The sequence below is a fragment of the Macrobrachium rosenbergii genome, chromosome 36, assembly GCF_040412425.1.
Source record: "Macrobrachium rosenbergii isolate ZJJX-2024 chromosome 36, ASM4041242v1, whole genome shotgun sequence".
Taxonomy (NCBI): Eukaryota; Metazoa; Arthropoda; class Malacostraca; order Decapoda; family Palaemonidae; genus Macrobrachium; species Macrobrachium rosenbergii.
The window spans coordinates 6,510,747-6,527,074 of NC_089776.1; the positions used below are offsets into that span (position 1 = coordinate 6,510,747).

General features: G+C 40.1%; 1 protein-coding gene across 9 annotated transcripts in view; it reads left to right on the top strand.

Moving 5' to 3' along the window:
* Ndg (Nidogen) overlaps positions 1–16,328 on the top strand; it is a 45,710-nt gene that overhangs the window by 22,092 nt on the left and 7,290 nt on the right. For 4 of the 9 annotated variants that reach the window (XM_067134454.1, XM_067134451.1, XM_067134455.1 and 1 more), the window contains exons 13-25: positions 147–334; positions 1,095–1,220; positions 1,733–1,891; positions 2,488–2,882; positions 3,334–3,436; positions 7,067–7,213; positions 9,927–10,055; positions 10,713–10,841; positions 11,430–11,558; positions 12,932–13,062; positions 14,052–14,141; positions 14,889–15,051; positions 15,990–16,115. In XM_067134454.1, the coding sequence (XP_066990555.1) occupies positions 147–334; positions 1,095–1,220; positions 1,733–1,891; positions 2,488–2,882; positions 3,334–3,436; positions 7,067–7,213; positions 9,927–10,055; positions 10,713–10,841; positions 11,430–11,558; positions 12,932–13,062; positions 14,052–14,141; positions 14,889–15,051; positions 15,990–16,115 (2,015 nt within the window). Of the gene's footprint in view, positions 1–146; positions 335–1,094; positions 1,221–1,732; positions 1,892–2,487; positions 2,883–3,333; positions 3,437–7,063; positions 7,214–9,926; positions 10,056–10,712; positions 10,842–11,429; positions 11,559–12,931; positions 13,063–14,051; positions 14,142–14,888; positions 15,052–15,989; positions 16,116–16,328 lie in introns of all 9 variants that reach the window. The other 5 variants (XM_067134449.1, XM_067134450.1, XM_067134457.1 and 2 more) reach the window with 3 other exon arrangements.

Below are 16,328 nucleotides of genomic sequence, written 5' to 3' on the forward strand. Positions count from 1 at the left end.
CATAGGTCTAAAACCGAGGAAAATTATCTTAATTTTAAGGTCTAACTTATATAGATTTTAATGTCTATGTATCATAAATGACCTACATAGTTCATTTATAATCCTAAGCAGTATATAAAAGTACAACATGGCTCTTGAATCCCCAGATGCGTGTGCGAACGGGGCTACGAGGAAGTATATGATGCGACGCTCAACGAAGCAATATGTCTGGACATCAACGAGTGTGACACCGGTCGAGACAATTGCCACCTGGATGCCATTTGCGTCAATTCTCCCGGGAGCTTTACCTGCACCTGTAGACATGGATTCACTGGCGATGGGTTCACCTGCACAAGTAAGTCTGATGAGGCATTACAAGTAGGTCTAATGAGGCATTACAAGTAAGTCTAAAGGAACATTACAGGTAGCTCTAAAGGGGCATTACAAGTAGGTCTAACGAAGCATTACAAGTAAGTCTAATAAGACATTACAGGTAGGTCTAAGGAGACATTACAGGTAGGTCTAATGAGGAATTACAAGCAGGTCTAACAGGACATTACAAGCAAGTCTACTGAAACATTCCTATCTGTCATTTCCAAAATATTCATTGAAGAACCTCTGTGATTTCTAGTAGATTTCAAAGATTTTCTTTCAACTTCTTTAATTTCTGCAGCAAAAAATAATTTTCATCCTTTCTCTGAATGAAATGAGCCTAACAGATAAAGCTACAATAGTAATTACTATTATCATGTATTGTTCACTAATTTATTGATGTTTTAATTTATCTGTGTTTTCCTAATAAGTGATTTCTGTATTTCCCTTTACCTTCTGTTACTTCCTTCGAATGAACACCATCATATTCTTTGGAAGTTTGAATTTCAAGTCAATGGCCCCTTTGGTGGGCTTGTTCCATATGAATATGATTCTTCATCTCCTGAATAATGATAATAATAGTAATATTATACTTTCAAAATGTCTTATTTATAGCGAAAAATATTGTGAAGTGACATTTCGCCCCAGTACTGTCTGCAAATATTTGTGTCTGAAAGATATTGTATGTCCTATTAACACGAAGGCTTGCATTTCCTTTTTTCATTTTCCCCCTCCTTCTGCAGGAGAAGCAAGCTGCGAAGGAGTCCCCTGTGACCCAAATGCCGTCTGCGACCTCAGGGGAACAGTGCCACGGTGTACCTGTCGTCCTGGCTTCACTGGAGACGGTTTCTTCTGCTCCAAGGACCAAGGCAAGAATCCTACGCCATGTCATATTGTATAGGATCTCACTGTGATGATGTTTTTCCATGACAATAGTCTTATATTTTCCAGCTCAAATTTTCTATCACATTGCTAGTGAGATATTCTAACTTTATAATTTCATATATATATATTTGTATATACAAGACTGTGTTCTGATTCTAAGAAGTCTCTGTAACATCCACCAGAATATCTTTCCTGGGAGCTTGACATATAAAGTTCTGCTGCGTCGCATTTTGAAACTCAGCACAAATTAGAGAAACACTTCAGGGCTTCTGTTTTATGTAAGGTTACTCATGGGGAAAATGCCAGCAGCTAATGTAAAATCTTGTATTTCAATTCTTACTAAACTGTAGATTATTCAGTATGAATAGTCCACAGGCAAAGGAAGTGCGTTGGTAGTAGATGGACTGTTATTAAACTGCCATATCAAATAGAACTCAGATTTAGATGCAACTTTCATCAGGCAATGTATATAAGATATTTGAATATCACTTCACAGGAGGCCCTTCAGTGGATGAACAGCGAGACTGTGTGGATAACGACATCTGCAGCCCATATGCAGACTGTCTCTATGATGATGCTGTACGTGGATTCCGCTGTGCCTGTTTCCCAGGCTACAGTGGAGATGGAGAGACCTGTACGCCAGATGGTCAAAGAGGTTAGTAACTGGAATCTTAGCTCAGAATTCTTAGGAAGTAAGAGGCAGAAGTTATTTGTTGTAATGCAAGTATGGTATAGCCCTTTGCACTGATCTTGCTAGGTGCTAGAAGCTAAGAATTTATGGACTGTTACTGGATGCTGCCATTGGTGGAAAAGCAGATTCATTTCATGAGATTTCCTTTGTAGAACAAGCCATTTTTTCTTATACAGTTTTATTCTCCTTGAAACCAAATTTCATGCAATTCTGTCCTTGAGATTTTCCAGATGTTTTGTTGCAGCCTGAGCTCATGTTTCCATTTCAAAGGTAAACTCATGACCAGCTGCATTATAGACAACCCTGTGCCTGTTCTCTTGGGTTCTGAATCTCTTCTATAGTCACCTGGCTAGAAATATTTCCAGTTGCCAACATTACCACTGCCTTCTGCTGTTGTCACAAAATCTGGAGGATTTTAAACTGCGCTACAAGTGATGGAAACCTCTGTACCATCTTTCTCAAGTTCTCTGCAGAGGAGGCTTTACATTACAGTACTCTGAGTAGCTCCATATATCTCATTGCTAAATATAAAAGTCTTAAAATCTCTTTCCCGGCCTCAGAAAGTTGCGGCACAGCGAGGAACTGCTCGCCATACGGAGTCTGCACAAAGAAGAACACGGGGTACGTTTGCGAGTGTCTCCCTGGATTCACAGGCGACGGTTACACTTGCGACGTGTCTTCCTCGGTGACTCTGCCACCACAGCAGCCGCCTCATCAACCCCAAGAGCCTTACCCTCCTTATCAGCACACTCCAGATGACTCGAGACTGCCCTACGAAACTCCTCAACAGCCGTATCCTCAGGATCCGTACCAACAACCAGGTCACCATCGCCCCCGGCCGCCTTATCAGCAGCCCGATGACACTTATGATACTTATCAAAGGCCAGAAGAGATACCACAATATCCCCTGCCTGAGGAAGAACTGCCTGGTGAAGGGCAAGGGTCAGATGTTGGGGTAAGTGCTGCCTGATGAGTCATTTATCATAAGTTCTTTCCATAGATTATCTTTTTGATGGTTGACTGTACTCACCTGATGTAAGAGTATTCTTCTGCAGTGGCTGTTTCAACGTTTATATCATAACTTCTCCACTTGCATCATTTTGCAGGTTAATATTTAAAGGCCAAGCTTTGGTATCTCAGTGCAGGAGGAAGTGGGTCCATAATGTGGAAGGTCTTGAAAGATGAACATGGCTGTAGTTATTAGTTTTTGGTAGTACACACACACGCATATGAAATGAACACTTGTTTTGTCCACTGAAACTATGCTGCCACGATCAGAAAAGTAAGCTAGTACTGAAATTTATGAATGGTCCCCTCAGAACTACAGTGCTAAAATGGCATGTCATCACATACCAGTATCTCTCAAAGTAACTTCATAAATCTTAATCTCTATCTTCTGTTTTCAGTGGTCAGAACCTCAGTGTCTCTTTGGAGCTTGTTGGTGTCCAGGCACTCTTCAGTACAACAGGATCCACAATCGCTGTGAGCTTTCCAGCTCCGAGATATCTGGTAAGACTTTTGAGCAAGTCCTGAATAAGATTTTTTCTAATTCTCTTCCTGGTACATTATCTTGGTAGCATCCAAGTCGTTTCACAATGGTGACAATATTCAGTTATTCTGATTAGTGATCATGGCATTTGAGCCATTTTCCATTTAAGGTCTGATATTAGAAGGGTTTTCTTTTGTGAAGATTTAATTTTACTGCTGTGCTACGATGCTTCGCTTCGCCTATTGTAAATTCAAAACTGCTTCCTAGTAATGAACAACAGTCTTTCATGGAATGCAAAATGTGGAAAAGAGAGTATGTGTATGGCACAAAAAAATTACAGGACTTTATAAATACAGCCAAAGAGTGGGGTAAAGTGAGAGTTAAAAATAGATTTTTGGAAGTCCTAACCTGCGCTTGGATGGTTTAAGAGAAAGAGAGAGGGTGATTGTGCTAGGTGACTTATATGCACGGATAGGTGAAGGAGAAAGAAATAACACTGGTAGGTATGGAGTTTTTAAAGTGAATAAGAGTAGGGAGTCTAGTGGAGATGTGTTTTGAAAGGGGTTTCATTGCAGGAAATCAAGATTTTTAAAGGGGATGTCCCAAATCGGGTCATTGATACTGAAGAGAGACTACGAGGAACAGTAAAAGATTTTCTGAAAGTGTTTGCGAGAGAATAAAGTTGACACAGAAAGAGAGAGTAGGTAAAAGAGGGAAAGATAAAAGGAGTGCAAGATAAAGATGCCTGGCGTTGTGTGTGTATCACTTAGGTACACTGTTTATGAGCCATCTGTGTAAGTATATGAAGGCAATAACGCTGGAGAGGTTTCCTACCCAGGGAGCTTATCCTGATTTAACAGGAATGTGGCAGTGACTGTTTTGTTTTTGTATTAGAGTCATTTATAATTTCTAACTAGACCTCCTCCTCTCCTGAATCATATAAGTTCTCAGAACTTGGAGGACAGACTTCCCTAATAAAAGGGGAAACCTATAGATCAGGAAAACCACATGAAAACAAGGACAAAAAAAGGACAACAAATCAACACTTGTTAACAATGTTTCAATTACATTTTCCTGCTTCAGTTGAAGGTAAGTAAGTTCGAGACTAGCATAAGCAAAGCGAAGGAACAAGAGCTTGGAAATTCTGTGGACTAACTGTGTCTAATCTTCTTCTTGTCCAGCCTACATTTCTCTGCTAAGCACGGCCTTTCATTAACCATCTCCTCCTCTAGAGCAACTTTAGATGATTAAGATACCGGTAAAACAATAACTGTTAACCTTAACATATAGAAGTTTAAGACAGACACTAAACAACTCTGACTGTGAAGGACAATTGAACAGTCTTTACTCCGAGTGAAAAATCTTACAAATTGTGAAAAACTCCACTGGATACGGTTTGTATCTTCATACGGTTACTGCTGTCTTGTATCAAAAAGAGAAGAAGAAGAAGAAGAAGAAGATACCAAAACAAGTTTGTAAGCTCTACTTACCAACTGCAGTTTTCACACTAACATGAAACAACAATCTTACACACTAACAACATAAAACAGAAATGGGTTCCCTGTCGCTCAATATAATACAAAAAGTTGATGGGTGAGACTGTAAAAACAATAAAACAATACGACAAATGAAGTTGAGAATTATTCAAATATTTACAACACTTGGAATCAGAACCTACAAATGAGAAAAATAGAAGCTTAGTTACACAAGAAACAAAAACAGCAATCAGTCTCAGTTGGAAACAGAATCATTTTTATTGTTTGCTCTTCCTGAATGATTCGAAAGTAACGTATCATCATAGCTTCATCAACTTGGGTCTCCTCTAAACACGTGATCCACCATTCCCAGAATACAGGGTTTGAATGCAAAGAAATACGCAAGATGTTTAGATTTACTCAAGGCATGTTTCAGTTAGCCAAATGACAGAATGTCTCTTCAAAACAGTTGTTAGGTTCTCATTGAGGTTGATAGTACTTGTTTATACTGATGGTATAAACAAGTACTGGTTATCTAAAAAAAAAAAAAGAATCTAACATCTCTTTAGAAGAAATATGCTGCCATTTGACTAGCTGAACCATACCTTGAGCAAATCTAAATTGCAGCTTGTTCAAATGTTTTTAAGCTTTTTGCAGTTTGTTGGAAACATTGTATTTTTAGTTTTCTGTAAAAGAAAACCATTGTGCCAGCTTTGTCTGTCCGTCCGCACTTTTTTCTGTCCGCACTTTTTCTGTCCGCCCTCAGATCTTCAAAACTACTGAGACTAGAGTGCTGCAAATTGGTAAGTTGATCATCCACCCTCCAATCATCAAACATGCCAAATTGTAGCCCTCCAGCTTAAGTAGATTTTATTTGATTTAAGCTTAAAGTTAGCTATAATCATGCTTCTGGCACCGATATAAGATAGGCTACCACCGGTCCGTGGTTAAAGTTTCATGGGCTGTGGTTCATACAGCATTATACTGAGACCACCGAAAGATAGATCCATTTTCGGTGGCCTTGATTATATGCTGTAGCGGCTGTGCAGAAAACTCGATTGTGCTGAGGAAACTTCGGCGCATTTTTTACTTGTTTAGTTTTGCATATTCTGATAGTCGAGCAAGATGGCCTCTTTCTAAGACCATTTGTCTATTCCCTGAAATTCTTTTTATTATCCTTTGATTTACTTTGCCAGACTCTGCAGTCTTGTGAAGATAGTTCACAGATCTGAAGATTCGTACGAACCTGTGTTTCCATGTTAGGTCATGTTGCTAATTTCAGTTACGGGAGAACCACCTTTCCCTTTAAAAGAGACTTTTCTCCCCTCTAAAAGTAATTTTAAGCCTCCTTCCTTCCCTTCCCACCCACTTCTTCCCCCCCTGCCCACCCCTCTGTCCCTCTCTACTCTCGCAATGTGTATGTGTATGGAAAGAGCAAATTTCTCTAACCTTGTCAAGCCTTGTAAAGTGGAAATTTCTCCAAGTGTCAAGCCTTGTAAAGTGGAAATTTCTCCAACTGTCAAGCCTTGTAAAGAGGAAATATCTCTGGAGTTCCTCTGTGAAAGGTAAGTAAAGGCAAATATTGAGAATGCTTTTTCAGTCTTATGTTTCCAGCAAATGCTTGATATCTGGGCGCACTTCTTTTGCTTAGGCCTGCATGCATCAGCAAACATGAGCTGCTTTATTTTGGCCACCTCATGCATGTGTTTCTTTTCTCTGCCTCCGTAAAAGCCTCTAATTAAGGCTGCCTCTAATTGTTTTGTTATAATCTTATGATTGTTATCTTTTCCTTTTGGGTATTGTTTCACTGGCTCAGACCAGAAGAGACTACATTGGATTTGGTCGGAGAGTGACTGAGCCCGTAATTTAACAGTACTTTGGTCAAGGAAAGGCCCCTAGTCTGTGGCATGGAGCTGATGAATAACTGTTATTCAAACTATTGCATTTGTGAATAAGTAGTTTAATATATATCTTCAATCTTAAAGGTCCCAGTATACCTCGCATGAATCCTTGTACTCAACTAACACTATCTCAAAGACACCATCCGACTTCACACCTGAGTCTTCTTCTGTCCTTCAGTGCATCTGAAAAGGACGCATCTCTGGAGCAATGGGCTCCTTGTATGGCTCTACTTTTGTTTACTTGCATATTGATGGACCACTACCCACTAAGAAGTAGAAGCACGCCCTCTGCCATCCTGCTTCTCCGGGAAATGTATCTGTACCTTGGGTTACGCCTATGACAGCCTGCACCACGAATGCCGCCCAGATCACACACCTGGTTATGACTACAGCATCAAAGGAGGAGGGCATAAAGTCAGGGGTAAAATATGTGCAGAATATTTCAGTTGCTTCTTACATTATGCTCATGGCGACGAGAATTCTTTTTTTATTTGCGAAATTTGTCTCTTTTATTAGTCGTTGCTTGTGTGGAACATTTTGCCCCCACTCAGATCATAATTCCTCCCTTGCTATGAGGGTGACTGAGCCAATTAGAGTTCAGGATTCCCCTGAAAGTGTCTTAACCAAAAGAGAATTAGCTGACGATTAATGCTAGTACAGTTTCCTTGCCAAATTCAGGGGTTCATCCGTCCAAGTGTTAATATATATCCACAGAAGATTTGATAGAACATTCCTCTTACAAGGCTCCAGACCCTTTGCTGTCACTCTTCCTCTTCTTGCTCTGGAACATGGGGTAAAGCAAGGCCAAGAGAAACAAGGTCTGCTCAGTTCCACCCAAAATCCCCAAGTAGGCGGAGCTTTGTCTACCTCCTTATTGCGTCAACAGGTGAATTACTGCAATGAGCTGTTACCTCTAAGATACGTCATCGCCTACGTAGTTACCCCAGGTGGGAGGCGACTCCGTCCAGTTGGGTAGACCTTGTCTCTCTTGGCCTTGGGGTAAAGTAGAAGTTCCCTAAAATGGCCTCCTATGATATACTCAATGTAAGTTGAAGTCCGTTCATCATCACTAATTGTTTTATGCATAAAATCACTGAATGGAGATATTGGAGTATCTATATAGATTTGCACTTGATGCCTAGAAGTGCAGACCTCAAAACCAGGGGTATGGAAGCATCGTTTTGCTGGAAGTCAGACTAAATTCTAGATCACTCTCTTCAGGTAAACCCCCGTAGGGGGGTAGGACCGTCAGTGCGCCTCATGGGGTGCACTGTAGGCATTACTAAAGGTTCTTCGCAGTGTCCCTTCGCCCCCTAGCTGCAGCCCCCTTTCATTCCTTTAACTGTACCTCCATTCGTTTTATCTTTCTTCCATCTTGCTATCCACCCTCTCTTCACAATTATTTCATAGTGCAACTGCGAGGTTTTCCTCCTGTCACACCTTTCAAACCTACCTACTTTCAATTTCCTTTCCAGCACTGAATGACCTCATGGGTCCCAGTGCTTGGCCCCTGGCCTAAACTCTATATTCCGTTCCATTCTTCAGGCAAACAAGATAGAGGAGGTGCTTGAGGATAATGATTACCGATTCTTACCCAAGTTGGGTACGCAGTTCAAAATTTAATACGCATCCTTACATCTCAGTAATTTTGTAGATGCATAGGCTCTGTACCAGTCAGGAGTCAAGCTAGCAAAGGCAAAGGCCCATGTTCCTTCCTTTCTGCAGAATAGTAGTCAAACATTTGCTTATATATATATATCATCCCTCTGAATTTTCAAGTGGCTAGGAACATTTTCTTGTGGCTTATCTTTATGATTTTCAAGTAGCTTAGAACATGTGTGCAATTTAACAAACCTTTTCTCTTTTTTTCTTTTCAATTACTGAAGAATCTCAGGCATACTAAATTCATGTTCAACTGAACAATTAGTTGACTTTAAACGTCAGGCATTAAGTGGTGTTCTGGTAGTTGCCTGTATGAACACTAGACTCACTTTATCTATGTATTTCTTTTTTTGAGTAAAGTAGTTGGAGATAAAGTGTCCACAATACAGTAGAACATGCCATAAACCTGCAGCTGCAACTTACCATAAATTTTTCATAAACATGTTAAAAACAAGTCAACAGTAAGTGGATGGTGAACCTTTGGTAAGCGCTGCATAGTTGTATAAAGCACTGGTTAGAGCTACCAATAAATAGTGGACTAGCTTTCACCCAGGTTGTGATGTGTGTGTGTAATAAGTTGATGATGCGTGTTTATACGTTTTATTGTAGTGTGGACAAACCCTAATATATTTCTCACTATAGGGGTCACTAATATATTGCATCCTTGATATACCCCTAGTACTAATGTTTGTTTTGTCTTTGGTGAATCTTAACATTAACCCTAAGGGTAGGTCTAGTGTTGTAGGGTTCCAAAATTCAATTGTAACTTTTCCATGTTGTTGTGTCAGCAACATCCTCATAAGGTGATTTATGTCAGCAGCATTCATCTGTGGATGTGTCCACACCACGGAACATGTAGTAAACATGTTGCAACCTTGTGGCAAACATATCAGAAACAAGTTGAAAACGATGACAAATCAATGACCAAAAGTGGAGAACGAATGTTTGGCCAGTGCTGGATAATTGTAAGAGGCACTAGTTAGTTTGACAACCAAATAAATCGATATCTTTTATTCACACTGTTTGTGTTGTTGTCCACACCACAGTACAACATATCGTAAACAAGTCGGAAAATTATCACAAACATATCACAAACAAATTTAAAGCAATGCCAAATCAGTGACCATAAGTGGAGAACAGACAGGACTGCAAAATAAGTCATTAACTTATCTTCAACCTGTTTGTGTTGTTGTCCACACAGCAGTACACAACATGTCGTCAACGCGTCGTAACGTCGTCTCAAACACATCACAAACAAGCGGGGGACAAATCTTTGTACTAGGTAATCATAAGAAGCACTAGGTGGGACTACCAAATAAGTCGCTAACTGATCTTCAACCTGTTTGTGTTGTTACCGACATGTGTATGACATGTTTAACTCTAGTGTGGACTCACCCTACAGTGATATCTGTCGTGCGAGCCGACCGTTTCGCCATTCATGCAAGTTGATGAAATTTTCTGTGTCCCCACAGTCTCTTGCAACGAGGTAAACACCTGCCACCCGAATGCCCAGTGCGTGTACCAAACCTTTTCCAAGTCTTATGCTTGCGTGTGCGATGCTGGATACGAGGGAGACGGTTATACATGCAGCAGCAAAATAGGTAAGGCTGAGTTAAACATTTTTGCTGATGAATATGTGAATGTTTGTGAATGACCAAACGTTGCTCTTAGGATAAGATTGTAAGATGAATCAACTTCTACATGGCTGTTGGCTTCCACAAATCTCCCCCTCATCTCCCGCCTCCCTCACCTGTAGGGGGCTAGCGCCGTAAGCGCACCTCACGTGGTGCACTGCAAGCATTGGTATAGGGTGTTTGCAGCGTCCCTTCGACCCCTAGCTGCGACCAGTTGTCAGCCTTTTACTTTACCTCCGTTCCCGCTTCCTTTCTTCAGTCTTGTTGTCCAACCCCTCTAAGTCCTTCTCTTCGCTGTCGTAAGTGCTGAATGTTATCCTTATAATGATAAAAACAGGAGCTTTTGCCTATTTTCCAACACGTCTTTCCAGCTGAAGAGGTATGTGGAAAAGTAAAAACTCCTGTAGTTACAATATATATATATATATATATATATATATATATATATATATATATATATATATATATATATATATATATATATATATATATACATACATATACATATACATATACTTATACACATACAACTGTGGATCATTGAAGAACAATAAAAAAAAAAGCCTTAATAAGAAAAACACATCAACTTGAAAATCATGCATCTTCTCAATTATATCTTTCCAGATATATCATGCGACAAGGTCAACATATGCCATTTCAATGCCCAGTGCGTGTATGATGACTCTGCCCTACAGCACGTGTGTGTTTGCCAACAGGGGTACCAGGGAGACGGACTGGTCTGCACCCCACAGGGTAAGAATTATTATTATTATTACTATTCAGATGAACCCTATTCATCTGGAACAAGCCCACCACAGGGGCCACTGACTTGACATTCAAGCTTCCAAAGAATATTATGGTGTTCATTAGGAAGTAAGGGAAGGTAAAGAGAAATACATAAAGAAGAGATATCCCTCATTAAAAAGAAAACAAAAATAAACCAAAAAATTAATAAAAACATAAAGGTGCATTAAAACGCAAGGAGAATAATAGCAACTCGCCTTTTAAAATTGGGTTCCTTCAAAGTGAATTCTGATGAAGATGGTGGATTATTTAGTAAAAATTAATAGTATTCACATTTTTCATCGAACATAGTGATATTCAGAATGCTTGAGAATGTGAATGGAAGAAGAATGGTTTTGCAGATATGGGTGATTGGCTGAATTTTGTAATGTCACATTCGTTTTTGCTCTAAAAGCAAACTGTAAAGTAAACTGTATTAGCCTACTATTGAAAAGACAAAAGCAAAGACTATCGAACACCTGAACGGTGTTCCTCTTCAGTGTCTACGTTAAAATACCTCGTGCAATCAATTTCTTCATCTCTTTCCTCTCTCTCCAGACGAGTGCAGTAGCATCCAGGACTGTGATGCGAACGCCCAGTGCCTCTACGAGAGTGTCAGCAGACGTTACAAGTGCCAGTGCAACTCTGGCTTTGAAGGAGATGGTCGAACTTGCACTCCTGAGCGAGGTTAGTTGATAATGTGGACACATCTTCTTCTTCTTCTTCTTCTTCTTCTTCTTCTTCTTCTTCTTCTTCTTCTTCTTCTTCTTCTTCTTCTTCTTCTTCTTCTTCTTGTTTTGGATGGGCCGCTTCCACCTGCCTCTGTGGTGTGTTTCTGCTTCGTCAAGTCCCTTCTCCCTTGAAGTCTTCCCTCACACAGTTTCTCCTTCCATCTCTTTCTTGGTCTTCTTCTTCTTCTTCTTCTTCTTCTTCTTCTTCTTCTTCTTCTTCTACCCTGCACTTCCATCTCCATGGCATTTTATGGCTTCCAGTTAGGTCTTCCTCCCTTCTCAGTAGGTGTCTGTAGCATCTCAGTCTCCCTCCCTGTACTTTTATATACTCATTCCTAGTCCTATCATCTTCCCTCGTTACGCCAGACATCCATCTTCTTAACATTCTCATCTCTGCTACATCCATTCTCTTCTCTTCTGGCTTTGTCATAATGGGGGAAAATATTAGATATAAAGATTTTCTTTACAAGAAAATATTTCTCTTATTTATTCTTTAATAATCCGGTAGGGGGGGTGGTAGTGCCTTTCACTGCATCTCACGTGGTGCACTGCAGTCATTACTAAAGGGTATTTGCAGTGTCCCTTCATCCCCTAATTGCATCCACTTTTTATTAACCTTTTGCTTTATCCCCATTCTCGGTTCATATTTCACTCTTTCTGTCCAGCACCTCTAACTGTTATTTCTTAGTGCAACTGACGGGGCTTATCCCACTTCAGCCTTTAGATCATTGTACTTCATCTATATTTTATGGATCTCTGTATCTTGCCAAAAATGCCACAGTTCTTGAGTTGAAAGCATAAATTTGATAAATCATCTACTCTTCAGTCGTCCAATTGCCTTCTCTCATGCATAAATTTCACAAATAAGCTACTTTTTAATCGTCCAATTGCTTTCTTTCATCCTCGTGAATGTTAATTACGACTTGGAAATGATCTTTAAAGACTTGTTTTGTTCACTGGTATTGCTTAAGAAAAAACACAGGAAATTTTGTTTTATTGTGGCACAAGCCTCTTCCAATTATCTGAAATGTTACAGTAACAGATTCGTCACACTTCCTGGATCACTTTATCTCGACCCCTCTTTTCACTGTCTTGAGTTGATAGTGTAGATTCCATAAATCATTTACTCTTTAACAGTTCATGAGTGTTGATCACGAATTCGTGCAGTCAACAGACTTAGAAGTGTTCTATAAAGACTTGTTTTATTACGGGGATTACGTAAGAAATAGTATTGGAGCAATATAACTAAATAGATTCAGATATTTTTTACATATCTGGAATGTTATAGCAACAGATTCGTCACACAATGCTGCATCTTTCACCCCACAGCTGCCAGCTGCAACATCGTCAACAACTGCCACAACTTCGCCGATTGTATCTACGACACTTACGCCCTGAGGTACCGCTGCCAATGCAGAGCTGGTTACGAAGGCGACGGTACCTTCTGTAATCCTACTCAGGTAAGGATATAAGCTGAGGTTCAAGTCTTGGGGTACCTGTAAATGACCCAGCAGGTCTTGGGGTACATATAAACACCCCAGCAAGTCTTGGGGTACCTATAAATGCCTCAGAAAGTCTTATGTATGCCATAGAAAGTCTTGGGGTACCTATAAATGCCCCAGCAAGTCTTGGGGTACCTATAAACGTCCCAGAAAGTCTTGAGGTACCTATAAATGCCCCGGCAAGTCTTGTGGAACCTATAAACGCCCCAGAAAGTCGTAAGGTATCTATAAACGCCTAAGCAAGTCTTGGGGTACCTATAAATGCCCCAGCAAGTCTTGGGGGTATTTATAAATGCCCCAGCAGCTAATATTATCGCCATGAGGAAAAGTTTTAGAGTAATTTTCATGTGAATTGACGCCATACGATGTTTCAGTACAAGAAAACATTTCTTTAAACAAGCTTTAGATTTGATGTTTCAGTACAAGAAGACTTTTCTTTAAACAGACTTTAGATTTGATGTTTCAGTACAAGAAGACGTTTCTTTAAACAAGCTTTAGCTAGCAAACTGTCTTTTAATAGAGATAATATGTTTTATACCACAGACAGTCTACGCTGGTTTTGAGTTCATAACTAAGATTTTATTTGCATGATGAATAATACTAATATTGAACACTTCACGGAAGGTTAAGAAAAAGCCACCGTATACAACAAATTTAAGCGAGTCAGTACAGAACAGGAGTTTTCGACATGCACAGAGGTCCTCCTCTTCAGGTGTACTAAGCAATAATTACAAAGTTTACAAAGAAATGAAAAGTAAAAATACAAAATGTTGTACTTTTACTTTTTATTTCTTTGTAAACTTTGTAATTTTTTGCTTAGTACAGCTGAAGACGAACTTAGTGAAGGTCGAAAACTCCTGTGTTTAATTTATTCACTTAAGCTTGGTTGTATAAAGTGGCTTTTTCTTTTGACTCTTCAGGGGTATTATTATTCTCATTCAATGCAGGTTGGCTGCAACGTCGTGTACAATTGTGGAGACAATGCTGAATGTGCGTATGACCTGACAGCTTCTGGATATCGTTGCAAGTGCCGAGAGGTAAGTGGGTAAATCCTGATAAAATTCCACATTAACTGCTCTTTGCGGCGTCCCTAAGGCCCGTAGCTGCAACCCCTTTCATTCTTGGTACTGTACCTCAGATCATTTTATCTTTCTTCCATCTTACTTTCCTCAGCCCTCTCCCAACAATGCCACATTAACTGCCCTTTGCGGCGTCCCTAAGGCTCGTAGCTGAAACCCCTTTCATTCTTGGTACTGTATCTCAGATCATTTTATCTTTCTTCCATCGTACTTTCCTCAACCCTCTCCCAGCAATTGTTTCATAGTGCAACTGCGATGTTTTCCCCTGCTACACCTTTCAAACCTTCTTTACTGTTAATTTTCCATTCAGCTCTGAGTGATCTTGGCCTGTGGCCTAAATTCTACGTACCAATTCCGAAATTATCCGTCCTAACCTATTTTGAGACATTGAAGAGACCTTTTATTCTGTGTTGAGTACAGATAGACTCACTTGCACTGCAGTTATCTAGGAAGTCTTTAGACAGCCATATTCATAATGCATGTTTTTCAATCTCTTTGTAATTCCAGGTGTTTTCCACTAAGAAAAATCTATTCATTTACAAAGAATAATTCTGATTACTGGCTGTCAACATAATGTAATTCAGTTAATATTCAAAGCGAGCCAATGAAACGAGAAAAATTCAGCCAATTTATCGCATACAGGAGACAGGACGTCCCCAGCAGGTGACAGATATCCTTTCCTAATATTATCCTTCCGTCTCTCAGGGCTTCAACGGGGACGGGTTCTTCTGCCGTTCGTCCAGATCCTGCAGGGAAGATCCTTCGGCGTGCCACCCGCAGGCCTCCTGTCAGCCAGACGCCCTGTCTGTCTTCGGAGTGGCCTGTAAATGTCTGGATGGCTTCACCGGCGACGGTTACACGTGTCAGGGTAAGCTGACCTGCTGTGGATGAAGCTTAGAGCTTCACTTGTTGTTTTTGTAAATGTGAAGAAGGCCGCACTCAGATATCGTCTATGAAGCTTAGAGCTTCACTTATTGTTTTTGTAAATGCGAAGGAGAAGGCCCCACTAAGATATCGTCTATGGAGCTTAGAGCTTCACTTATCCTTTCTGCAAATGTAAAGTTGACGCCGCACTAAGATATCCTCTATGAAGCTTACAGCTTCACTTATTGTTTCGGTAAATGTGAAGGAGAAGGCAGCTCTAAGATATCGTCCATGAAGCTTAGAGCTTCATAAATGCAATGGAATTATTCTGTCACGTGACAACAGACCAGCCCTTTGAAATATGAAGGGTTTTTAGGTAATGTGGATGTGGTAATAATGTCCCTTTGTAGACGTCATCTGCCTTTAAAGCTGTGATATATATTCCTAAACCTGTATTTTCAATGAGATCGTTTCTGAAGGAACGAAGCCTTTATATTTTTATGTTTCACATTTACTGGCAGTCAGCAGCAACGGAAACTACATACTTTTGCATCAAATTGACTTTCCAGACTGACAATCGCATCACCAGTAAAGACTAAAACCACCAAAGGTGCCAGAATACTGCCCAATGGAACGCCGCATAGCTTAAGTCAATAAAAGTCAGGTTACAGGTAGCATAAGAACCCGTGAATAAGTTAGGAATTTTGCATAGAAGGGGGATTTTGTAAACCGAATTAGGTGCAGCATTGAGCTCAATTTAAACAATTCTGGCCTCAAGGCCATCATCAAAACACTCTTGGGTGCAAGTACACAGACCTGAGGTACGCCACAAATACCAAACCGTTTACTGAAGGCGTATAGTACTAGTTTTCAGTGAAAAATTTATGTTTTTTTTACGCACACATTTAATATCTACTGAAAAGGATCTTTTACCTACAACAGAGGCTCCCGATCACGAGAAATATCTCCTGCTGATCAACCAAGGACTCTCCGTGCTCCGGATGCCCTCGGATCCTAGAGGTGGCGGAGGATTCCCTATTCACGTGGAGCCCTTCATGACGGCTGTGGGTAAGTTGGCCTGTCTCTGTGAGGCAAAAGGAAAGGGAAATATTAATAATAACATCAATCCTTTGAGGATGAGTTACTGAGGTGAAGAAGCATTGGTATGAGGTCATCTGTCAGGTAATTTCTTTTCTCTTCTCTGCAAGGATACAAATCTAATGATTTTGTGAGGTCAATGAAATGATTCGAGATAACACTGTATTAGTAGAAAAAGCGAGT